Raw genomic sequence first — 27678 nt, 5'->3', positions numbered from 1 at the left:
CTTAACAAAGTCAACTGGCAGGCATAGATGGATCTGGAGTAGCATAGCAGGAATACCACAATACCAGCAACAGACTGTTGCTTCACGGGACAATAAGGAAACAAGTGAAACTGAAACTGGGGCTGTGGTCTGAATTTCTAAATGAGTTGCTTCTTGAGACGAAAAAAAGGGTTGAGAGTGTGTGCATGTCTATTTGCACCCTTTTTAGAGAGCGCGTGTCTTAAGAATACTTTTGTGTGAGTGAATGTCTTTTAAAGCATGTTTATGTACAAGCCTGTGCGTTTGTGTGTTTGTGTGGTCAGGGCCGGTGGTGGAACTTCTCGTTGTAACGATGGATGGTGACACAGCCGTGGTAGGAGATGGGGCGAGGCATGGCCGCCACGCCGGTGATGATGCCCGTTGCCGGGTCGTAACACAGAATGGTGTCAGAGGCCTCGCCGTTCTCACCCCGCCCACCCAGGATAAAGATCTTCCCATTACACACCGACATTCCACAGCTCTCCTGGAGAGAGAACGAGAGAGAGAGAGTCAGGGAAATATGCCTCACCACGGTTGACTTATCAGGGTCTTGACAAAACAAAAACAACTTATTTTTGTGAAATCAAAAAGCTCCAGTTATGATGTAAGGTCAACATTGTATTTGTTTTCATAGACCATTGTTATGTGCAAACCTCATAGCAGCTCTGAAGTTGAAATGAAACAGAATCTCCAGTGTCTCTGTGCCATAAATGACATCCTTACCTGTTTGCTGAAGGTGTGCACCACGTGCATCCAGTAGTCCTCTGCAGGGTCGTAGCAGAAGATAGACTTGGTTAGACCACCTGACACGTAGATCATGTTGTTCAGGGAGACCGCCGTGATGCAGCGCTTAGCGATGGGGATGCTTGCCCTTAGCGCCCAGGTGTCTGCCTCTGGATCATAGCACTGGACCTAGAGAAATCACGTGGATTGAGTGATTAATGATTGATTGATTCTTTTTGGTTTGAAAAAGTGTGGTATGAAACATAGCTTTGAAAGGATAATTGGACTCAGAACATAATGCATGAAAACCTTATGCAGTACAACCTTTCTTGTCTACTGTATGTGCATCTTGGTGAAACACTAAGAAACAGATTTATACACAGAGTATACACCTGCTCTTTCCATGACTTAGACTGACCAGGTGATCCCTTATTGATATCACCTGTTTATCTACTTCAATCAGTGTAGATGAAGGAGAGGAGACAGGTTAAAGAAGGATTTTTAAGCCTTGAGAGAATTGAGACATGGATTGTGTATGTGTGCCATTCAGAGGGTTAATGGGCAAGACAAAAGATTTAAGTGCCTTTGAATGGGGTATGGTAATAGGTGCCATGCGCACCGCTTTGAGTGTGTCGCTGCTGGGTTTTTAACGCTCAACTGTTTCCCGTCTGTATCAAGAATGGTCATTATACCCTGATGAAGACAGCTTGTCTGTCCAAACGTTGGTTATTAAATTATTGCATCTGAGCTCCTAGTCTGCAGCTCTCCTTTCCCCTTTTCATGTATATCAAGAACGGTCAACAGCCCAAAGTTGATGCACCTGAGCTCAATTTCGAGATGTTTCTACAACTTGATTGGAGTCCACTTGTGGTAATTCAATTGATTGGACATGATTTGGAAAGACACACACCAGTCTATATAAGGTCCCACAGTTGACAGTGCATGTCAGAGCAAAAACCAAGCCATGAGGTTGAAGGAATTGTCTATAGAGGATAGTGTCGAGGCACAGATCTGGGGAAGGGTACCAAAAAACTCTGCAGCATTGAAGGTCCCCAAGAACACAGTAGCCTCCATCATTATTAAATGGAAGAAGTTTGGAACCACCAAGACTCTTCCTAGAGCTGGCCGCCCTGCCAAACTGAGCAATCAGGGGGGAAGGGCCTTGGTCAGGGAGGTGACCAAGATCCCAATGGTCACTCTGACAGAGCTCCAGTTTCTCTGTGGAGACGGGAGAAGCTTCCAGAAGGACAACCACCTCTGCAGCACTCCACCAAATGCCTTCAGGGTAGAGTGGCCAGATGGAAGCCACTCCTCAGTAAAAGGCACATGACAGCCCGCTTGGAGTTTGACAAAAGGCACTAAAAGGGCTCCCAGACCATGAGAAACAAGATTCTCTGGTCTGATAAAACCAAGATTGAACTCTTTGGCCTGAATGCCAAGCATCACGTCTGGAGGAAACCTGGCACCATCCCTACGGTGAAGCATGGGGGTGGCAGGATTATGCTGTGGGGATGTTTTTAGTCAAGGAGTCTGAATACTTTCCGAATGCACTGTATATGATAAATATTACCCAACTACACTCTTGTAAAAATATATGTAGGATAGTAACAACTTGGTTGTATTTCTGATACAATGTATCATGTTCCTTATATAACTTCAAGGCTTGAAACTATGCAATTTATGCATTGAACTAAATTGTAATTAATAAATTATATAAATAATTACATTCATATTAAATAGAAAAAGAGCATCGGCCCAATGTGGGACGCCTACATGGGGCCAATATTTTAGTCCGCATTGGGCCAATGTGGGTATGTTTGCTGGGAAAAGCTTTGTTCAGGCAAAGTGAGGGCTGTCTTCACCTAATATGGCCTGCCAACACTAGGCCACACTGGGCTACACTCAATGCCTTGGGGGCCAACGTGGAGTCGATGAACAAAGGCGCATTGGCCCAATATTGGCAGCCTACATGGGCCAACATTGTAGCCTGCCTCGGGCCAACATCGTGCCAATGTGGACATGTTTGTTGGAAATACACAGGATAATGAGATATAAAGCTATTCAACAATTCGAACCCAGCCCAAGTGTGATCCCTGTGCTACCTGAGACTCAGACAGAGTCAGAGACAGAGACACTGCAGCCTTTGTTGTCTGTGTCTGTGTGCATGTATCAGACACCACCAGTGGTTCAAAGAAGAGAATAGAGAAACCCTACTGCCATTCTAATTCCAGGAGATATGATTGTCCTAGATTTTGAGTTTGGTTTACATCCGGGCTCCAGCCACCTAACCTACTGTCTAATCTAACAGTCTCTCAAACCATACTATTCTGTATTGACTAACTTCTAAGGCTCTAATTTCACGCATGTCTTTATCCTCTGGCAAATGCCTGCCACCAATACTTTCAGTCTTTGTGTGTCCTCAAACTTAAAGCTTCTCCTTTAAATAACGCCCCACACATTTCTAACAGTATAGGCTAAAATGGGGAATATTCAAGACATAATATCACTAATATTGTTTAATCTAACTTCACTGTATTCCGTGCTCACTCAACGTCAACAAAACAAAGGAGATGATCGTGGACTTCAGGAAACAGCAGAGGGAGCACCCCACTATCCACATGGAAGGGACAGCAGTGGAGAAGGTGGAAAGTTTTAAGTTCCTGGGCGTACACATCACAGACAAATTGAAATGGTCCACTGACACAGACAGTGTGGTGAAGAAGGCGCAACAGTGCCTCTTCAACCTCAAGAGGCTGAAGAAATTTGACTTGTCACCCAAAACCCTGACAAACTTTTACAGATGCACAATCGAGAGCATCCTGTCGGGCAGAATCACAGCCTGGTACGGCAACTGCACAACGCATCACCGGGGGCAAACTACCTGCCCTCCATGACACCTACAGCACCCAATGTCACAGGAAGGCCAAAAAGATCATCAAGGACAACAACCATCCGAGCCGCGGCCTGTTCACCCCGCTACCATCCAGAAGGCGAGGTCAGTACAGGTGCATCAAAGCTGGGACCGAGAGATTGAAAAACAGCTTCTATTTCAAGGCCACCAGACTGTTAAACAGCAATCACTAACTCAGAGAGGCTGCTGCCAACATTAAGACCCAATCACTGGCCACTTTAATAAATGGATCACTAGTCACTTTAAACAATGCCAATTTAAATAATGCCACTTTAACAATGTTTACATATCTTACATTACTCATATCACATGTACAGTTGATGTCGGACATACACCTTAGCCAAATACATTTAAACTCAGTTTTTCACAATTCCTGACATTTAATCCTAGTAAAAATTCCCTGTCTTAGGTCACTTACGATCACCACTTTATATTAAGAATGTGAAATGTCAGAATAATAGTAGACAGAATAACTTATTTTAGCTTTTATTTCTTTCATCACATTCCCAGTGGGTCAGAAGTTTACATACACTCAATTAGTATTTGGTAGCATTGCCTTTAAATTGTTTAACTTGGTGTCATGTTCTGACCTGTAAAGGTGTTATTTGTTAGTGTTTAGTATGGTCAGGACGTGGCAGGGGGTATTTTGTTTATATGTTTCAGGGATTGTTAATCTATGTGTATAGACAAGTATGTTTGACTAGAGTGCTCTAGAGTTTTGGTATATGTTCTGTTAGGGCATTTTCTATGTTTATTCTAGTCACTCTGTTTCTATGTGCAGTTTTGATCTTGACCTTCAATTGGAAGCAGCGGCTCCTCGTTGCTTCTGATTGAAGGTCCTATAATTAGGGGTTTGTTTGTATTGTGGATTGTGGGTAGATGTATTCTGTTTTGTGCTTATCACCTGACAGAACTGTTAGTGTCGTGTCCGTTAATTGTTTACGTGTTTCATTTGTTTCTCCTTCATCAATATTAAAAAAGATGAGTATACACTTTCCTGTTGCGTCTTGGTCCTCCACACGCGTTACACTTGGGTGAAACATTTCGGATAGCCTTCCACAAGCTTCCCACAATACATTGGGTGAATTTTGGCCCATTCCTCCTGACAGGTGGTGTAACTGAGTCAGGTTTGTAGGCCTCCTTGCTCACACAGGCTTTTTCAGTTCTGCTCACAAATTTTCTATAGAATTGAGGTCAGGGCTTTCTGATGGCCATTCCAATACTTGACTTTGTTGTCCTTAATCAATTTTGCCACAACTTTGGAAGTATGCTTGGGGTCATTGTCCATTTGGAAGACCCATTTGCAACCAAGCTTTAACATCCTGACTGATGTCTTGAGATGTTGCTTCAATATATCCACATAATTTGCCATTTTCCTTCCTCATGATTCCATCTATTTTGTAAAGTGCACCAGTCCCTCCTGCAGCAAAGCACCCTCACAACATGATGCTGCCACCCCTGTGCTTCACGGTTGGGATGTTCTTCGGCTCGCAAGCCTACCCCTTTTTCCTCCAAACATAACGATGGTAATTATGGCCAAACAGTTCTATTTTTGTTTCATCAGACCAGAGGACATTTCTCCAAAAAGTACAATCTTTGTCCCCATGTGCAGTGGCAAACCGTAGTCTGGCTTTTTTATGGCGGTTTTGGAGCAGTGGTTTCTTCCTTGCTGAGTGGCCTTTCAGGTTATATTGATATAGGACTTGTTTTACTGTGGATATAGATACTTTTGTACCTGTTTCCTCCAGCATCTTCACAAGGTCCTTTGCTGTTCTGGGATTGATTTGCACTTTTCGCACCAAATACGTTAATCTCTAGGAGACAGAACGCGTCTCCTTCCTGAGCGGTATGACGGCTGAGTGGTCCCATGGTGTTTATACTTGCATACTATTGTTTGTACAGATGAACGTGGTACCATCAGGCGTTTGGAAATTGCTCCCAAGGATGAACCAGACTTGTGGAGGTCTACCATTTTTTTCTGAGGTCTTGGGTGATTTCTTTTGATTTTCCCATGATGTCAAGCAAAGAGGCACTGAGTTTGAAGGTAGGCATTGAAATAAATCCACAGGTACACCTCCAATTGACTCAAATGATGTCAATTAGCCTATCAGAAGCTTTTAAAGCCATGACATTTTCTAGAATTTTCCAAGCTGTTTAAAGGCACAGTCAACTTAGTGTATGTAAACTTCTGACCCACTGGAATTGTGATACAGTGAAATAATCTGTCTGCAAACAATTGTTGGAAAATTTACTTGTGTTATGCACAAAGTAGATGTCCTAACCGACTTGCCAAAACTATAGTTTGTTAACAATAAATTTGTGGAGTGGTTGAAAAACGAGTTTTAATGACTCCAACCTAAGTGTATGTAAACTTCCGACTTCAACTGTATTTTATACCATCTATTGCACCTTGCCTATGCCGCTTGGCAATCGCTCATCCATATACTTATATGTACATATTCTCATTCACCCCTTTAAATCTGTGGGTATTAGTTAGTTGTTGGGGAATTTTTAGATTACTTGTTCAATATTACTGCACTGTCGGAAATAGAATAACAAGCATTTCTGCTAACCATGTGTATGTGACCAATAAGATTGGAATTGATCCATTATGACCACCACTGTAGTCTTGGCCCTTCACTAGTCCTCCATCTAGCTATAGCTGGGTGTGGTGATATACCTTCCCTTGTCCTCCATCCTCCCTCCAGCTATAGAGCCATTCCCTAGTCCTCCATCCTCCCTCCAGCTTTAGGTAGGTGTGGTGATATACCTTCCCTAGTCCTCCATCCTCCCTCCAGCTATAGGGCCATTCCCTAGTCCTCCATCCTCCCTCCAGCTATAGGGCCATTCCCTAGTCCTCCATCCTCCCTCCAGCTATAGGGCCATTCCCTAGTCCTCCATCCTCCCTCCAGCTATAGGGCCATTCCCTAGTCCTCCATCCTCCCTCCAGCTATAGGGCCATTCCCTAGTCCTCCATCCTCCCTCCAGCTATAGGGCCATTCCCTAGTCCTCCATCCTCCCTCCAGCTATAGGTAGGTGTGGTGATATACCTTCCCTAGTCCTCCATCCTCCCTCCAGCTATAGGGCCATTCCCTAGTCCTCCATCCTCCCTCCAGCTATAGGTAGGTGTGGTATACCTTCCCTAGTCCTCCATCCTCCCTCCAGCTATAGGGCCATTCCCTGGTCCTCCATCCAGCTATAGGTAGGTGTGGTGATATACCTTCCCTAGTCCTCCATCCTCCCTCCAGCTATAGGGCCATTCCCTGGTCCTCCATCCTCCCTCCAGCTATAGGTAGGTGTGGTATACCTTCCCTAGTCCTCCATCCTCCCTCCAGCTATAGGGCCATTCCCTTGTCCTCCATCCTCCCTCCAGCTATAGAGCCATTCCCTGGTCCTCCATCCTCCCTCCAGCTATAGGTAGGTGTGGTATACCTTCCCTAGTCCTCCATCCTCCCTCCAGCTATAGGGCCATTCCCTAGTCCTCCATCCTCCCTCCAGCTATAGGGCCATTCCCTAGTCCTCCATCCTCCCTCCAGCTATAGGGCCATTCCCTAGTCCTCCATCCTCCCTCCAGCTATAGGGCCATTCCCTAGTCCTCCATCCTCCCTCCAGCTATAGGTAGGTGTGGTGATATATCTTCCCTAGTCCTCCATCCTCCCTCCAGCTATAGAGCCATTCCCTGGTCCTCCATCCTCCCTCCAGCTATAGGTAGGTGTGGTGATATACCTTCCCTAGTCCTCCATCCTCCCTCCAGCTATAGAGCCATTCCCTAGTCCTCCATCCTCCCTCCAGCTATAGGTAGGTGTGGTGATATACCTTCCCTAGTCCTCCATCCTCCCTCCAGCTATAGAGCCATTCCCTGGTCCTCCATCCTCCCTCCAGCTATAGGTAGGTGTGGTATACCTTCCCTAGTCCTCCATCCTCCCTCCAGCTATAGGGCCATTCCCTTGTCCTCCATCCTCCCTCCAGCTATAGGGCCATTCCCTAGTCCTCCATCCTCCCTCCAGCTATAGGGCCATTCCCTTGTCCTCCATCCTCCCTCCAGCTATAGGGCCATTCCCTAGTCCTCCACCCTCCCTCCAGCTATAGGGAGGTGTGGTGATATACCTTCCCTAGTCCTCCATCCTCCCTCCAGCTATAGGGCCATTCCCTAGTCCTCCATCCTCCCTCCAGCTATAGGTAGGTGTGGTGATATACCTTCCCTAGTCCTCCATCCTCCCTCCAGCTATAGAGCCATTCCCTGGTCCTCCATCCTCCCTCCAGCTATAGGTAGGTGTGGTATACCTTCCCTAGTCCTCCATCCTCCCTCCAGCTATAGGGCCATTCCCTTGTCCTCCATCCTCCCTCCAGCTATAGGGCCATTCCCTAGTCCTCCATCCTCCCTCCAGCTATAGGGAGGTGTGGTGATATTGCTCTCTGTCTGATGTCACAACACCTCCAATGACAACTGATGAACTATAAAAGGTGTCTCATTAAACCTCATTAAAATATTGCATATTTTAGCATGGAAAACATGGTTTGACTCATCTGACTCTGGTTTCACTCGCTGTACTTGATCTGAATAAACCTCCACCTTATTCAACCCTTGTGTTGTAATGTCAGTCTGGGTTATTAGACAGTGTTATTGGATCGAGGTGTAGGGTAGGCGCAAATCTCACAAGTACTTGATTCCAAAATCAGAATCCCTGTTTACTGTTATGGATGCATAAGGGGAGGGGTGGTGATGGTGGTGGAGACAGAGGGTTGTTGATGTACTGTATAAGTGTAACTGTTATGAACTGTGGAAAGAATTTCCTCTTGAATGACAAATAAGGACAGTAAAGGTAAGTTAACAACATTCATTCATTACTGGGATTTATAAGTTCATATCTGAAAGGTATGGTGTAGGTGTGTATCAAACCTTTTCTATTATCCATGTTTATCTAACGTGTGGTGTATCTACGAAAGGTAAAGGTGCATCTTAGCCAGTTATCCATGTGTATGGTGTACCCTATGGGTCTACCCACCTTATCAGAGCAAGTGTTGTCATCGGGCCCTCCCCCGATGACAAAGAGCTTCCCAGCACAGCTGGACACGGCCGGAGAACTGACCGCCTCCTTCATGGGAGCCACCTCTGTCCAGCGGTTAGAGAAGGAGTCATAGCACTCCACACTGCTCAGACGACTCTGACCGTCATACCCTCCCACTGCATAGACCTGTACAGAGAACACACATATAATCACAGTGGTTAGAACAATATTGATTAGCGTTTGCATTGGCTACAATGCACACACACCTCAGGTAAGAATTCCCCTGCCAAGAGTGTTCAACCTGTGCACACACAAAATCCTGCCTAAACACTGCATATACAGTACCAGTCAAACGTTTGGACACACCTACTCATTCAAGGGTTTGTCTTTATTTTACAATTTTCTACAATGTAGAATAATAGTGAAGACATCAGAACTATGAATAAACACATATGGAATCATGCAGTAACCAAAAAAGTGTTAAACAAATCAAAATATATTTTATATTTGAGATTCTTCAAATACCAACCCTTTGCCTTGATTACAGCTTTGCACACTCTTGGCATTCTCTCAACCAGCTTCATGAGGTAGTCACCTGGAATGCATTTCAATTAACAGGTGTGCCTTGTTATAAGTTAATTGACCTTAATTGAAATGCAAGGCAAAGGGTGGCTACTTTGAAGAATCTCAAATATATCATATATTTTGATTTGTTTAACACTTTTTTGGTTACTGGTACTGCATGACACATACGAACGCACACACGCACCCATGCATGCATGCACAGCGCCATTGTCTGTGGCATAGAGACAGGTTTGTTTACAAGAAGCCACTGTTCCATGTGTGTATACCAGTTCCTGCCTCTTGAGGTAGAACCGGTCAATCCGGTAAACGGTATAAGATGACATGATTCATGCTTTTTTTTATTTATTATTATTTCACCTTTATTTAACCAGGTAGGCCAGTTGAGAACAAGTTCTCATTTACAACTGCAACCTGGCCAAGATAAAGCAAAGCAGTGCGACAAAAACTACAACACAGAGTTACACATGGAATAAACAAATGTACAGTCCAATAACACAATAGAAAAGTCTATATACAATGTGTGCAAATGAAGTAAGATTAGGGAGGTAAGGCAATAAATAGGCCATAGTGGCAAAAATAATTACAATTTAGCAATTAGTGATAGATGTGCAGAAGATTCATGTGTAATTAAAGATACTGGGGTGCAAAGGGGCAAAAAAATAAATAACAGTATGGGGATGATGTAGTTGGGTGGGCTATTTACAGATAGGCTATGTACAGGTGCAATGATCTGTAAGCTGCTCTGACAACTGATGCTTAAAGTTAGTGAAGGATATGAGTCTCCAGCCTCAGTGATATTTGCATTTCATTCCAGTCATTGGTAGCAAAGAACTGGAAGGAAAGGCGGCTTTGGGGGTGACCAGTGAAATATTCTTGCTGGAGTGCGTGCTATGGTGACCAGTGAGCTGAGATAAGGCGGGGCTTTACCTAGCAAAGACTTATAGATGACCTGGAGCCAGTGGGTTTGGCGACGAATATTAAGCGAGAGCCAGCCAATGAGAGCATACAGGTTGTAGTGGTGGGTAGTATATGGGGCTTTGATGACAAAACGGATGGCACTGTGATAGACTGCATCCAATTTGCTGAGTAGAGTGTTGGAGGCTATTTTGTAAATTACATCGCCGAAGTCAAGGACCGGTAGGATAGTCAGTTTTACGAGGGTATGTTTGGCAGCATGAGTGAAAGATGCTTTGTTGCGAAACAGAAAGCTGATTCTAGATTTAATTTTGGATTGGAGATGCTTAATGTGAGTCTGGAAGGAAAGTTTCCAGTCCAACCAGACACCCAGGTATTTGTAGTTGTCCACATATTCTAAGTCAGAACCGTCCAGAGTAGTGATGCTGGACGGGGGGGGGGGGCAGATGCAGGCAGTGATCGGTTGAAAAGCATGCATTTAGTTTTACTTGCATTTAAGAGCAGTTGGAGGCCACGGAAGGAGAGTTGTATGGCATTGAAGCTCATCTGGAGGTTAGTTAACACAGTGTCCAAAGAAGGGCCAGAAGTATACAAAATGGTGTCGTCTGCGTAGAGGTGGATCAGAGAATCACCAGCAGCAAGAGCGTCATCATTGATGTATACAGAGAAAAGAGTCGGCCCAAGAATTGAACCCTGTGGCACCCCCATAGAGACTGCCAGAGGTCCAGACAACAGGCCCTCCGATTTGACACACTGAACTCTGTCTGAGAGTAGTTGGTGAACCAGGCGTGGCAGTCATTTGAGAAACCAACTATGTATGACTTCATTACAACTGGCACCATAACCCTCCTATTTGTGTGTGTGTCACGGGTAATACATTAAAGACATAGCAGACAGTAACCACATCAGATAAACTAGCTCTTCAACTCAATCACACTACATCTCACACTGCGCACGCACACGCACATATACACATATAATTTCCAAATTCCGGTCTGGAGTGGATGGCTAATTCAAACTCATCTTTGTCACAGCAGTGTGAGTCCTATTTCATGTTCAGAACCTTTGATTGTGAATTCATTGGGCTTCACATATCTTTCACCCCGAGTCATTCATGTAAAATCGAAGTTTTCCGTGAAATACCATGAGAACATTGTTTAGTCACCAATACATCAGATAATGATAGGCTCACCATTTAGTCATTTTAACTACCATTTAATCCAATAGCAAAAAATACACATTTCAAAACTCTTCTTTTTGAACTGCTGAATAGAAAAAAATTGTCAATGGTAAATATAATTTTCCATACAGTATTTGACTATAACTTACTTGACAGTCCCCTGGTGGTTGATGTTAATGGGTTCAAAGCATATAAATTCAGTAAGGTTGAGGAAAAACTGAAGGATGTGGATGGGTGCCAGAGAGACAGAGAGCAGACAGTCTGACTGGTTCAACTGACATACAAACCCATCAACACGTCTCTTATGCAACCTGTTGCCTCTTGGCTGTTCCCGCCTCTCTTCTACATAGGCAGGTGAACAGGTAGAGAGGAAGAGAGGGAGGGAGATCGCGAGGGAGGATGAGAGAGGGGGTGGAGGTAGAGATTAAGAGAGAAATAGGAAGAAAGGAAAGAGAGACAGAGACTTCCTATTGAGAAAGGCCGCCGTAGGCAGACCTGGCTATCAAGAGAAGACATGTGAACTATGTGAACACTGCCCACAAAATGAGGTGGAAACTGAGCTGCCAAATATATGACCATATTAGAGACACATATTTCCCTCAGATTAGACAGATCCACAAAGAATTCGATAACAAACCCAATTTTGATAAACTCCCATATCTACTGGGTGAAATACCACAGTGTGACATCACAGCAGCAAGATTTGAGACCTGTTGCCACAAGAAAAAGGCAACCAGTGAAGAACAAACACCATTGTAAATACAACCCATATTTATGTTTATTTTCCCTTTTGAAATGTAACTATTTGCACATCGTTACAACTGTATGTAGACATAATATGACATTTGAAATGTCTTTATTCTTTTGGAACTTCTGTTAGTGTAATGTTTACTGTTAATTTTTATTGTTTATTTCACTTTTGTTTATTATCTACTTCACTTGCTTTGGCAGTGTTAACAAATGTTTCCCATGCCAATAAAGCCGTTAAATTAAAATTGAATTGAACTAGACACTTCTAGAGAAACAGAGAAGGTAAGCAAGAGACAAATAAAGGACAAAGAGATGGGGGAGGAGGAAGAGAGCGGTAAAGAGAAATGAGAGGGAAGCTGACCGAACACCTGGTTATTTGCATAGCAACTGAGGCAGTTCATAAATTCTGCCTACTTTCCAAACTGGGAAAAAAAAGAATAATATATATATATATATAGGAAGAGAGAGAGGTAGAGAAATATTTCTACTGTAGGTAGAGAGAGCCACGTGCTGCTAACAACAGGACAGACCAACACCCCTGTTTCCCCTCCATTTCACACAACCTCCTTAAACAAATGCAACAGATATGACTCACAGAAGATATATAGTATGTACACAGAACAAAAATATAAAACGCAACATGCAACAATTTCAAAGATTATACTGAGTTACAGTTCATATAAGGAAATCAGTCGATTGGGAATACTGATATGCATCTGTTGGTCATAGATACCTTTAAAAAAAAAGGTATGGGTGTGGATCAGAAAACCAGTCAGTATCTGGTGTGACAATCATTTGCCTCACACATCTCCTTCGCATAGAGTTGACCAGGTTGTTGACTGCCCACTGAAGTTGGTTACAATGCCGAACTGCAGTCAGGTCAAGACCCTCCCGTTAAAACTTGAGACATCTGTGGCATTGAGTGGTGTGACAAATCTTCACATTTAGAGTGGCATTTTATTGTTCCAAAACAAGGTGCCCCTGTGTAATGATCATGCTGTTTAAACAGCTTCTTGACATGCCACAGTGACTCGGTCAATAAGAAAGTGGTCAGATGAAGCAGATGCTGAGCTAAAGGACTGTTCTGCTAGCACAGACTGGAATATGTTCCGGGATTCTGCCGATGGCATTGAGGAGTACACCACATGAGTCACTGGCTTCATCAATAAGTGCATCAATGACGTCGTCCCCACAGTGACCGTACGTACCCCAATCAGAATCTATGGATTACAGGCAACATCCGCACTGAGCTAATGGCTAGAGCTGCCGCTTTCAAGGAGCGGGACTCTAACCCGGAAGCTTATAAGAAATCCCGCTATGGCCTCTGACGAACCATCAAACAGACAAAGCTTCAATACAGGACTATGATTGAAATGTACTACATTGGTTCCGACACTCGTTGGATGTGGCAGGGCTTGCAAACTATTACAGACTACAAAGGGAAGCATAGCCGCAAGCTGCCCAGTATCAGCTAAATTACTTCTATGCTGGCTTCGAGGCAAGTAACACTGAAACATGCATGAGAGCATCAGCTGTTCCGGACAACTGTGTGATCACGCTCTCTGTAGCCGATGTGAGTAAGACCTTTAAACAGGGCCAGACAGATTACCAGGACGTGTACTCTGAGCATGCGCTGGCCAAATGGCAAGTGTCTTCACCGACATTTTAAACCTGTCCCTGACTGGGTCTGTAATACCAACATGTTTCAAGCAGACCACCATAGTCCCTGTACTCAAGAACACTAAGGTAACCTGCCTAAATGACTACTGACCCGTAGCACTCACGTCTGTAGCCATGAAGTGCTTTGAAAGGTTGGCCATGGCTCACATCAACACCATTATCCCAGAAACCCTAAAACCACTCCAATTTGCATACCGCCCCAACAGATCCACAGATGATGCAATCTCTTTAACTCAACACTGCCCTTTCCCACCTGGACAAAAGCAACACCTATGTGAGAATGCTATTCATTGACTACAGTTCAGCGTTTAACACCATAGTGCCCTCAAAGCTAATCACTAAGCTAAGGACCCTGGGACTAAACACCTCACTCTGCAACAGGATCCTGGACTTCCTGGCGGTAAGAGTAGGTAACAACACATCCGCCACACTGCTCCTCAACACGAGGGTCGCTCAGGGGTGCGTGCTCAGTCCCTTACTGTACACCCTGTTCACTCATGACTGCATGGCCAGGCACGACTCCAACACCATCATCAAGTTTGCCAATGACACAACAGTGGAAGGCCTGATCAACGATGAGACAACCTATAGGGAGGAGATCAAAGACCTGGCCATTTGGTGCCAGGACAACAAACTCTCCCTCAACGTGATCAAGACAAAGGAGACGATTGTGGACTACAGGAAAAGGAGGACCGAGCAAACCCCCATTCTCATCGACAGGGATGTAGTTGAGCAGGTTGAGAGCTTCAAGTTCCTTGGTGTCCACATCACCAACAAACTATCATGGTCTAAACACACTAAGACAGTCGTGAAGAGGGCACGACAAATCCTATTAGAACAGGAGACTGAAAAGATTTGGCATGGATCCTCAGATCCTCAAAAGGTTTTACAGCTGCACCATCGAGAGCATCCTGACGGGTTGCATCACTGCCTGGGATGGCAACTGCTCGGCCTCCGACCGCAAGGCACTACAGAGGGTAGTGCATACGGCCCAGTATATCACTGGGGCCAAGCTTCCTGCCATCCAGGACCTCTATACCAGGCGGTGTCAGAGGAAGCCACCCTAGTCATAGACTGTGCTCTCTGATACCACACGACAAGCGGTACCGGAGCGCCAAGTCTAGGTCCAAAAGGCTTCTTAACAGCTTCAATCCCCTAGCCATAAGACAGCTAATCAAAGGGCTACCCAGACTATTTGCATTGCCCCCCCCCCCTTTTACGCTGCTGCTACTATCTGTTTAACTATGCATAGACACTTTAATAATTCTACCTACATGTACATATTACCTCAATTACCTCGACTAACAGGTGCCCCCGCACATTGACTCTGTACCGGCACCCCCTGTATATAATTATTTGTTACTTTTATTTAAAAAATTTTACTTAACACTTTCTTAAAACTTCTTACAGCATTGTTGGTTAAGGGCTTGTAAGTAAGAATTTCACTGTAATGTCTACACCTGTGGTATTCGGCGCATGTGACAAATCCTATTTGATTTGATCTACCCCTCTTAGACTTGCTTTCAATGAGAATAAACAATCTAGAACTCAACTTTCTATGTGAATTTGATTGGGTCGCCCAAGAAGTTACATATTGTGGCTTGTCTGGTTTCACAAAAATAACTTATAAACTTAGAACTCTAAGGTTCTATCTGAAACAATACTGAATGGTGTCAGCTATTTTGATTATTTTTTAACTTGACATAATTTTGTTTTGATGACTTCATTATTTAATTCCAAGTAATCATCTCATCTTTTTGGAGCTGCTGCCTATGCTGTCTGACAAATTCCCAATTTCAGTAGTTCTTCAAAGTAAATAAGGTATACTTTTATGACTGCTGAATGCCAACAGTCAATCAATTAGATCATGGATTTTCAGGTAGAGATGGACTACATATACAAAAGTATGTGGACACCCACTTAAATGTCTGGATTCGGCTATTTCAGCCAAACCCGTTGCTGACAGGTGTATAAAACCAAGCACACAGCCATGCAATCTCCATAGTCAAACATTGGCAGTAGAATGGCCCATAGAGCTCTGTGACTTTCAACGTGGCATCGTCATAGGATGCTACCTTTCCAACAAGTCAGTTTGTCAAATTTCTGCCCTGCTAAAGCTGCCCCGGTCAACTGTAAGTGCTGTTATTGTGAACTGGAAACATGTAGGAGCAACAACGGATCAGCCGCCAAATGGTAGACCACACAAGCTCACATAACGGGACTGCCGAGTGCTGAAGCACGTAATGGCTGGAGTAGTGTAAAGCTTGCCGCTATTGGACTCTGGAGTAGTGGAATCGTGTTCTCTGGAGTGATGAATCCCGCTTCACCATCTGGCAGAATCTAAGTTTGACGGATGCCAGGAGAACGCTACCTGCCCCAATGCATAGTGCTAACTGTTAAGTTTGGTGGTGGAGGAATAATGGTCTGGGGCTGTTTTTCATGGTTTAGGCTAGGCCCCTTAGTTCCAGTGAAGGGAAAACTTAATGCTACAGGATACAATGACATTCTAGCAGATTCTATGCTTCCAACCTTGTGGCAACAGTTTGGGGAAGGCCTTTTCCTGTTTCAGCATGACAACACCCCCATACACAAAGCGAGGTCCATAAAGAAATGGTTTGTCGAGATCGGTGTGGAAGAACTTGACTGTCTCGCACAGAGCCCTGACCTCAACCCCATCAAACACCTTTGGGATGAATTGGAACGCCGACTGCGAGCCAGGCCTAATCGGCCAACATCAGTGCCCGACCTCACAAATGCTCATGGCTGAATGGAAGCAAGTCCCCACAGCAATGTTCCAAGATCTAGTGGAAGCCTTCCCAGAAGAGTGGAGGTTGTAATAGCAGCAAAGGGGGGACCAACTCCATATTAATGCCCATGACACCTGTTCGTTGAATGAGATTTCAACGAACAGGTGTCCACATAATTTTGGTCATGTAGTGTACCTTGCAAAGAAACTGCTCTCTATGTATCCCATCTTAATTGGGTATTCTTCTGTATTACATAGCAGGCGTAAAAGAAACACAGACCGGACAAGTAGACGCTCAATGGATTATGGTCATTGTAGTTAATTATCACGTTTTCTGCGCTAAACTACTGTATGTAGAACATTGGCATGTTGGAAACTACAACTCCCTACTCCATCGCACAGTTCGGGCATTATCTGATTATCTGATTTTCTCTAGAGAAACTGCAGTGCAATGTGCGCATTGAGCTCACAGAAGGAAAAAAAAATGAAATGGAATTCAAATAATTGAACCGATGTCCAGCACCAGTATAAAGTTTGGAGTCACCTACTCATTCAAGTGTTTGTCTTTATTTTCACTATTTTCTACATTGTAGAATAATAGTGAAGACATCAAAACTATGACATCACACATATTGAATCATGTAGTAACCAAAATAGTGTTAAACAAATCAAAATATATTTTATATTTGAGATTCTTCAAATAGCCACCCTTTGCCTTGATGACAGGTTTGCACACTCTTGGCATTCTCTCAACCAGCTTCATGAGGTAGTCACCTGGAATACATTTCAATTAACAGGTGTGCCTTGTTAAAAGTTCATTTCTGATATTTATTTCCTTTTTAATGCGTTTGAGACAATCAGTTGTGTTTTGACAAGGTAGGGGTGGTATACAGAAGATAGCCTTATTTGATAAAATACCAAGCCTATATTATGGCAAGAAGAGCTCAAATAAGCAAAGAGAAACGACAGTCCATCATTACTTTAAGACATGAAGGTCAGTCAATACGGAACATTTCAAGACCTTTGAAAGTTCAGTCGCAACAACAATCAAGCGCTATAATGAAACTGGCTCTTATGAGGACCGCCACAGGAAAGGAAGACCCAGAGTTATTTCTGCTGCAGAGGACAAGTTCTTTAGAGAGTTACCAGCCTCAGAAAATGCAGCCCAAATAAATGCTTCACAGAGTTCACGTAACAGACACATCTCAACATCAACTGTTCAGCGGAGAATGAGTGAATCAGGCCTTCATGGTCGAATTACTGCAAAAAAACCACTACTAAAGGACACCAATAATAAGAAGAGACTTGCATGGGCCAAGAAACAATTAGACTGGTGGAAATCTGTCCTTTGGTCTAATGAGTCCAAATTTTAGATTTTTGGTTCCAACCGCCGTGTCTTTGAGAGACGCAGAGTAGAACGGATGATCTCCGCATGTGTGGTTCCCATCGTGAAGCATGGAAGAGGTGTGATGGTGCTATACTGGTGACACTGTCAGTGATGGTAGCCACACTTAACCAGCATGGCTACCACAACATTCTGCAGTGATACGCCATCCCATCTGGTTTGCGCTTAGTGGGACTATCATTTGTTTTTCAACAGGACAATGACCCAACACACCTCCAGGCTGTGTAAGGGCTGATTGACCAAGAAGGAGATATGGAGTGCTGCATCAGATGAACTGGCCTCCACAATCACCCGACCTCAAACCAATTGAGATGGTTTGGGGTGAGTTGGACCGCAGAGTGAAGGAAAAGCAGCCAACAAGTGCTCAGCATATGTGGGAACTCCTTCAAGACGGTTGGAAAATCATTCCTCATGAAGCTGGTTGAGAGAATGCCAAGAGTGTGCAAAGCTGTCATCAAGGCAAAGGGTGGCTATTTGAAGAATCTCAAATTTAAAATATGTTTGTTTAACACTTTTTTGGTTACTACATGTGTTACTTCATAGTATTGATGTCTTCACTATTATTCTACAATGTAGAAAATAATACAAAATTAAGAAAAACCCTTGAATGAGTAGGTGTTCAAAGTGGTACTGTAAAAATAACTGACATTTCGGATAATCGCTCAGCACTAACACACACACAGGTGTTTGCGGACGCACATACCGTGACGTCTCTTGACATGCTTTGTGGTTTGAACAGCATGTGGTTTGAAAACCTGCTCCAGAGCACTCAGGACCTCAGACTGGGGCGAAGGTTCACCTTCCAACAGGACAATGACACTAAGCACACAGCCAAGACAAAGCAGGAGTGGCTTCGGGACAAGGCTCTGAATGTCCTTGAGTGGCCAAGCCAGAGCCCGGACTTGAACCCGATCAAACATCTTTGGAGAGAACTAAAAATAGTTATACAGCGACACTCCCCATACAACCTGACAGAGCTCGAGAGGATCTGCAGAGAAGAATGGGAGAAACTCCCAAATACAGGTGTGCCAAGCTTGTAGCGTCATACCCAAGAAGACTCAAGGCTGTAATCGCTGCAAAAGGTGCTTCAACAAAGTACTGACTAAAGGGTCTGATCTGAATACTTACGTAAATGTCATATTTCAGTTTTTAATTTCTAAAAAACAGTTTTGATGAGGGAAAAACTATTTAATGGATTTTAGAATGACAAAATGTGGAAAAAATCAAGGGGTCTGAATACTTTCCGAATGCATTGTATTTCAACAGATGTAAGTGTAGCTTTGCTACCTAATGTTTACCTTCCCCTAAAACTATAAACTGTTGAGTCGTCAAGTCTATCCTCATTTCATAGCATTTATTAGTACATTTTAAAGACCATCATTAACCAAAACAAATGCTGACCACTTTTGTAACAATGTTGTCCTTAATATTATTCTTAATAGCATCCATGCCGTTATTACCTGGTATTATTAAAGCTGACAGTCTAATGACAAAATGGCAAAATGAAGACAGCCTTTTAACAGCCTCAGTCAGTAACAGCATGACACGGGCGGTGTGTTGTGATTTGCATCGATTGCTCAAAACATGATTTCTCTGGCACTACAGGGCCTGATTGTGGCCAGCCTGCATTGGTCTTATCTACACCCTACAGGCCTGCCTTACCACAACACAATGAAGTAACCAGCTTCCCCACAAGCAAACACGTGCGCACACACACGCACACACACACACACACACACACACACACACACACACACACACACACACACACACACACACACACACACACACACACACACACACACACACACACACACCACAGCTAAACGGGCACACCAGAGCAATAAAATACAACTATAAAACACACAGGCATCAGAATATGGTAAAAACAACAGGTTTGATATGGTTTCCATTCAGTTTGGCATTTCTATTTCTGTAACGATCGTCGTCGGGTGATGAGGAAGCGGACCAAAGCGCAGCTGGGAGCGAACACATGTTTATTCTTCACACTGAAATAAACACGTACACAAAACCAAAAAATGCCGATACGTTAACTGCTCAAACACAAAGAGGCAACACCCCACAAAACAGCGTGGGGGAAAAAGAAACTTAAATGTGATCCCAATCAGAGACAACTAGCGACAGCTGTCTCTGATTGGGAATCGACAGAACCCAACATAGAAATAAACCACATAGAGCTAACACAAGGCTATAACGCAAACATAGAAAACAAACCAAGGAAAAATACCCAACATGACACACCCTGACCAAAATACCCGAGTTCACCTGGTCAGGGCGTGACAATTTCCCTATAATAGGAGGATGGTGGTGAGAATAAGTCAGTATTCCAGTTACAGTCTGATCCAATTTGTTCTTTGCTTGTGAAAACCACTGGGTACACAAGAAAACAAATGGTAATAAATAGGAAACACTACTACAGTACATTTGTTTCACTCCAATTCACCTCACATTGTCAAGATGCAAGTAATGATCATGGTTTAAGATGGGGCGGAGACATGGGTCGAGTTCGAATTCCCATTCTAGCATACTCATTTCAAAAATAGTCCTCCGTATGCATCATCTAATGCGCGATTGCATTGACTCCCGTCATTCGTTCATTTTGGTACAGCGCGTCAATTTATCTGATTTTCAGAAGTTGTTGTGTACGTGAGTCAGGAAAGATGAGTGAATTCTACTAGATCAAATGCCAAAATGAGTATGCAGTTTAAGTATGTAGTACGCTAGTATGGGTCTTTCGGACACAACCATGGTGAAATATAATTGGATGGGACCAAATATGATAGTTAGGCTTAGGAATCAGTTACATGTAATCTGATTAAACAAACAAACTAACGGTAATCAGTTACTTTTCAAGCAAAACATACTGCAATCAGATTACAGATACTTTTGAAAAACTATATGATTACTTCTTGGATTACTTTTAAATTCAGAAAGGATGTTAACGATAAAAATATATTATGACACCTTTCTATTTTCTCAATGACATTCCATTCAGCATTGAAAAAACGTGCAAGTCTAAATTTGTTCCAGGCCTCCAGAGTGGCGTAGTGGTCGTAGGCACTGCATCGCAGTGCTAGCTGTGCCACTAGAGATCCTGGTTCAAGTCCAGGCTCTGTCGCAGCCGGCCACGACAGGGAGACCCATGGGGCGACGCACAATTGGTCCAGCGTTGTCCAGGTTAGGGGAGGGTTTGGATGGCAGGGATGTCCTTGTCCCATCGCGCTCTAGTGACTCCTGTGGCGGGCCGGGCGAATGCCCGCTGACACGGTCGTCAGGTGTACGGTGTTTCCTCCAACACATTGGTGTGGCTGGCTTCCGGGTTAAGCGGGTATTGTGTCAAGAAGCAGTGCGGCTTGGTTGGAGGATGCACGGCTCTCGACCTTCGCATCTCCCGAGTCCGTATGGGAATTGCAGCGATGAGACAAGACTGTAACTACCAATTGGATAGCATGAAATTGGGGAGAAAAATTATTTAAAAATATTTAAATTTGTTCCACCTGAGCGAGTCTGACCACAAGTCAGCGAACACTATGTTGACACACCAAATGTGTTTGATGGATTCTTTTGGTCTTTTTCTAATGCCTCTTAAGAGGAAAATAATCTAAAAGTAATTGAAATTAATCAGAATACGTTACTGAGTTTGGGTAATCTAAAAGTTACATTACTGCTTAGAATTTTGGACAGGTAACTAGTAACTGTAACAGAACACATTTTGAAAGTAACCTACCCAACGCTGAGCTCAATACATAAAAGCTGAATTGGCAGAAAGATGATTTTGCAAAGCCAACAGTTCAACCATCTATAAAGGCTGAATGAATTTATGGTTTCATAACTATATGACACAACCGGCCTCTATATGAGATAAAAGGGGAATTTCCATATCTGCATACTAGGCTGGCCCTCTGGCTACAGGAAGCTTGGGTTTAAGTTTAAGTGGTGGTTTGTAGATCCTGAGGCGACCGGGGGAAGCATGAGATGCTAATCACATGATGTCATTATTAGCCAGAGGGCAGAGATGGAAAACTAGACTAACAGTTCAACAGTGTGGACTGATGATACAATTTCTAAAGAGAATAATAGGGGGACGGGACACCAATGAAAAACACTGGAGGACTTCATGACTAACTTATTTTCTCTGCCTGCTGCTGACCAATGTCACATCACATCTAGGAAGTGGAGAACTACTGTTTATCCACTCTTCCTCATTCTACTATAATACAGTTGAAGTCGGAAGTTTACATACACTTAGGTTTGAGTCATTAAAACTCGTTTTTCAACCACTGCACAAATTTCTTGTTAACAAACTATAGTTTTGGCAAGTCGGTTAGAACATCTACTTTGTGCATGACACAAGTCATTTTTCCAACAATTGTTTGCAGACAGATTATTTCACTTATAATTCACTGTATCACAATTCCAGTGGGTCAGAAGTTTACATACACTAAGTTGACTGTGGCTTTAAACAGCTTGGAAAATTCCAGAAAATGATGTCAATGCTTTAGAAGCTTCTGATAGGCTAATTGACATAATTTGAGTCAATTGGAGGTGTACCTGTGGATGTATTTCAAGGTCTACCTTCAAACTCAGTGCCTCTTTGCTTGACATCATGGGAAAATCAAAAGAAATCAGCCAAGACCTCAGAAAAACGTCTGGTTCATCCTTGGGAGCAATTTCCAAATGCCTGAAGGTGCCATGTTCATCTGTACAAACAATAGTACGCAAGTATAAACACCATGGGATCACGCAGCCGTCATACCGCTCAGGAAGGGGACGAGTTCTGTGTCCTAGAAATGAACATACTTTGGTGCGAAAAGTGCAAATCAATCCCAGAACAACAGCAAAGCACCTTGTGAAGATGCTGGAGGAAACAGGTACAAAATAATCTATATCCACAGTAAAACGAGTCCTATATCGACATAACCTGAAAGGCCGCTCAGCAAGGAAGAAGCCACTGCTCCAAAACCACCATAAAAAAGCCAGACTACGGTTTGCAACTGCACATGGGGACAAAGATCAGACTTTTTGGAGAAATGTCCTCTGGTCTGGTGAAACAAAAATAGAACTGTTTGGCCATAATGACCATCGTTATGTTTGGAAGAAAAAGGGGGAGTCTTGCAAGCCAAAGAACACCATCCCAATCGTGAAGAACGGGGGTGGCAGATTCATGTTGTGGGGGTGCTTTGCTGCAGGAGGGACTGGTGCCCTTCACAAAATAGATGGCATCATGAGGTAGGAAAATGATGTGGATATATTGAAGCAACATCTCAAGACATCAGTCAGGAAGTTAAAGCTTGGTCGCAAATGGGTCTTCCAAATGGACAATGACCCCAAGCATACTTCCAAAGTTGTGGCAAAATGGCTAAAGGACAACAATAACAAAGGTATTGGAGTGGCTATTACAAAGCCATGACCTCAATCCCATAGAACATTTGTGGGCAGAACTGAAAAAGTGTGTGCGAGCAAGGAGGCCTACAAACCTGACTCAGTTACACCACCTCTGTCAGGAGGAATGGGCCAAAATTCACCCAACTTATTGTGGGAAGCTTGTGGAAGACTACCCGAAACTTTAAACAATGTAAAGGCAATGCTAGCAAATACTAATTGAGTGTATGTAAACTTCTGACCCATTGTGAATGTAATGAAATAAATCATTCTCTCTACTATTATTCTGAAATTTCACATTCTTAAAATAAAGTGGTGATCCTAACTAGAGACCACTGCAAAATGATCAGTTTCTATGGTTTTACTATTTATAGGTATGTGTTTGGGTAAAATGAACATTTTTATTTTATTCTATAAACTACTGACAACATTTCTCCCAAATTCCAAATAAAAATATTGTTATTTAGAGCATTTATTTGCAGAAAATGACAACTGGTCAAAATAACAAAAAAGTTGCAGAGTTGTCAGACCTCGAATAATGCAAAGAAAATAAGTTGATATTCATTTTTAAACAAAACAATACTAGTGTTTTAACTTCGGAAGAGTTCAGAAATCAATATTTGGTGGAATAACCCTGATTTTCAATCACAGCTGTCATGCGTCTTGGTATGCTCTCCACCAGTCTTTCACATTGACATTGGGTGACTTAGTAAAACCAGAGAAACTGATCATTTTGCAGTGGGCTCAGTTTTTTCCTGAGCTGTACATCTGTAAAATGATTGTCTAGAAACTAAAGCTTTGGTTGTCTTCCTCTCAGGCTTCCATGTCTTCTCCCTGGACCTCCTCAATGTCAATCTCTTGAACATCAGACTGAGGCCTCACCTTCACTGTCACTTTCCAACCTTGTTGAGGATGGCTCGTTGTCAGGCTCAAAAAAGCCTCAAATTTGCTCGGATGGCCACCAATTTTTCAACCCTTGTATTGGTCAGCCTGTTGCGTGCTTTGGTGTGTGTGTTCCCAAACAAGGACCAGTTGCTCTCTGAGGCGGCTGATGTTGGTGGGATTTGGAGGATGATGGAGGCAACAGGGGATAGAGCCTCAGATCCACAAAGACCCTTCCACCAGGTGGCTGATGAGATATGTTGGCACGACTGCCATATTGCATCTCCATCCCAAAGCCCTTGCTTAGAAGTGTACTTTGCCAGACTGCCAAGAACCTTGCCCTCATCCAGGCCAAGGTGGCGAGAAACGGTATTGATGACCCCATAGGCCTTGTTGATCTATGCACCAGACAGGATGCTCTTGCCAGCATACTTGGGGTCCAACATGTATGCTGCGGCATGTATGGGCTTCAGGCAAAAGTCTTCACGCTTTTTGATGCATTTCAGAACCGCAGTTTCCTCTGCTTGGAGCAACAGTGAAGTGGGAAGGGCAGTACGGACGAATTCTCTTTCATCTGCAAGCAGAGTCTGAACATCAGACAGGATGGCATTGTCTCCCTCAATCCATGCAATGGCTACTGCTATAGGTTTCAGGAGTTTCAGGCTGCTTACCACTCTCTCCCAAAATACATCAACCAGGAGGATCCTCTTGATGGGGCTGTCTATATCAGCAGACTATGATACATGATGACAACACCATCCCCAATGGGTGTTGCTGGGCAGCTTCAATGTGGTGCTCTTATTCTTCTCACTTTGCATGGTGAGGTAGATTGCTGCTATAACTTGATGACCCTTCACATACCTAACCATTTCCTTGGCTCTCTTGTAGAGTGTATCCATTGTTTTCAGTGCCATGATGTCCATGAGGAGCAGGTTCAATGCATCAGCAGCACAGCCAATGGGTGTGATATGAGGGTAGGACTCGTCCACTTTAGACCAAGCAGCCGTCATGTTCGCAGCATTGTCTGTCACCAGTGCAAATACCTTCTGTAGTCCTAGGTCATTGATGACTGCCTTCAGCTCATCTGCAATGTAGAGACCGGTGTGTCTGTTGTCCCTTGTGTCTGTGCTCTTGTAGAATACAGGTTGAGGGGTGGAGATGATGTAGTTAATTATTCCTTGCCCACGAACATTCGACCACCCATCAGAGATGATTGCAATACAGTCTGCTTTCTCTATGATTTGTTTGACCTTCACTTGAACTCTTTTGAACTCTGCATCCAGCAAATGAGTAGATAGAGCATGTCTGGTTGGAGGGGTGTATACACCGCTCGAGCAAGACATTCAGCAGCATTTCTCTGACTACGTTCCTCCATTGAGTCAAAAAAACTTCTGATTCCAGGAAGACCATGAGCTGTTGCTATCGATAAGGTGTCTGATTCATCATTTTCACCTCAAATAGAAGTAGAGGGACTTTTGTCAGAAGTTGCTTTCTGTGAGCGCTGAGGGAACTTTATGCATTTGGCAAGATGACTCTGCATCTTTGTTGCATTCTTCACATATGGTTTGGCACAGTATTCACAAATGTACCCCACTTTTACTTCTACATTAGCTACAGTGAAATGTCTCCACACATCAGATAGTGCCCATGGCATTTTCCTGTAAAGATTAGAAAAAATGAGTAAAAATAAAAACAAATGATATTCCATGTACAGCTAAATATTTAAGCAGTTAGATTAAAATAACTCCTTTGTAAGATAAATGTTTTAAAATGAAACATGTATGGAAACAGGTGAATTAACACTCCTCAGTTAGCAGGCTCAAGCAAACTAAACTAACTAGCAGAAATTGTTAACAAGTTAGAAATGATTTAAACACACTTTGCTGTAGGCTGCTATTTACTAGTTAACAAAAAAATCATGTTTGTCATAAAATATTTTCATCCCACCCAGTATTGTAATCAAAACGTACCAAACAGTGTAGTAGTGTGGGCTCAATAGCATCTCATTAGTGTGCAAGATCTTGAGAATCACTGCACATGTGATGGAAGAATGCACTGTGCATGCAGAGGGTTGCAATTCCATTGAATTGGGGATAGTTTAAACAAAATATGTCACAAGACCTATAATTGCCTTATGTGTTTCCCACAACAAACGTTCACTGTTATAAGATAACTTTTTTGATGAATTTAAGCAAAATTCCCAAAATTGATGTAAAAATGTCGGAAATTTACCGGAAGGTTTCCGACTCTTTGCAACCCTACTTGCAATAATAGTGTTTAACATGACTTTAGAATGAGTACCTCATCTCTGTACCGCACACATACAATTATCTGTAAGGTCCCTCAGTCGAGCAGTGAATTTCAAACACAGATTCAACCACGAAGACCTGGTAGGTTTTCCACTACCTCGCAAAGAAGGGCACCTACTGGTAAACGGGTAAAAACAAAAATATATCCCTTTTAGTATGGTGAAGTTCTTAATTACACTTTGGATGGTGTATAAGTACACCCAGACACTTTCGCCGAGGAAGGAAATTGCTCAGGGATTTCACCATGAGACCAATGGTGACTGTAAAACAGTTACAGAGTTTAATGGCTGTGATAGGAGAAAACTGAGGATGGATCAACAGTAGTTACTCCACAATGCTAACCTAAATGACAGAGTGAAAAGAAGGAAGCCTGCACAGAATAAAAATAGTCCAAAATATGCATCCTGTTTGCAATAAGCCACTAAAGTAAAACTGTCCTGAATACAAAGTGTTATGGGGCAAATCCAACACAACACATCACTGAGGACTTCTCTTCATAATTTCAAGTGGTGACTGCATCATGTCATGGGTATGCTTGTCATCGGCAAGGACTAAGTAGTTTTTTAGGATAAAAAGAAACAGAATAGAGATAAGCACAGGCTAAATCCTGGAGGAAAACCTATTTCAGTCTGCTTTCCAACAGACACTAGGAGACACATTCACCTTTCAGCAGGACAATAACACAAGGCCAAATATACACTGGAGTTGCTGACCAAGACGACATTGAATGTCCCTGAGTGGCATAGTTACAGTTTTGACTTAAATCGGATTGAAAATCTATGGCAAGAGTTGAGAATGGCTGTCTAGCAAAAAAATTTAAAAACAGGTTTTCACTTTGTCATTATGGGGTATTGTGTGTAGAGAGAGAAAAAAATATAACACAACAAAATGTTGAATCTGTAACACAACAAAATGTGGAACAAGTCAAGGGATATGAATACTTTCTGAAGACACTGTAGATAAACAGGAAGATAAGTAATGTGGTCTGATCAAAGATCTGTAATGGGAGATCACCTGCTTACTTTGTCCATCATTAAGATAGAACATGTACAGTGCCTTGCAAAAGCATTCAGACCCCTTGGAGTTCTTCACATTTTATTGTGTTACAAAGTGGGATTAACATGGTTTTAATTGTCATTTTTTGTCAATAACATAAACAAAA

The 27678-nt window shown here is 43.1% G+C and overlaps 1 protein-coding gene across 3 annotated transcripts in view; it reads right to left on the bottom strand.

Annotated features, from left to right (window-relative positions):
• Nucleotides 1-230: 230 nt before the first annotated feature.
• LOC115169339 (kelch-like protein 24) overlaps nucleotides 231-27678 on the bottom strand; it is a 59696-nt gene continuing 32248 nt past the window's right edge. For all 3 annotated transcript variants that reach the window (XM_029724862.1, XM_029724863.1, XM_029724861.1), the window contains 3 exons: nucleotides 8659-8847; nucleotides 742-930; nucleotides 231-502 (listed from right to left, as the gene is read on the bottom strand). In XM_029724862.1, the coding sequence (XP_029580722.1) occupies nucleotides 299-502; nucleotides 742-930; nucleotides 8659-8847 (582 nt within the window). In that variant the 3' untranslated portion in view covers nucleotides 231-298. The remainder of the gene's footprint in view (nucleotides 503-741; nucleotides 931-8658; nucleotides 8848-27678) is intronic.

This window comes from Salmo trutta, chromosome 31, assembly GCF_901001165.1.
Source record: "Salmo trutta chromosome 31, fSalTru1.1, whole genome shotgun sequence".
Lineage (NCBI taxonomy): Eukaryota > Metazoa > Chordata > Actinopteri > Salmoniformes > Salmonidae > Salmo > Salmo trutta.
Note: the sequence above shows the minus strand (reverse complement) of the source record. Positions and strands in the feature narration are given on the sequence as shown.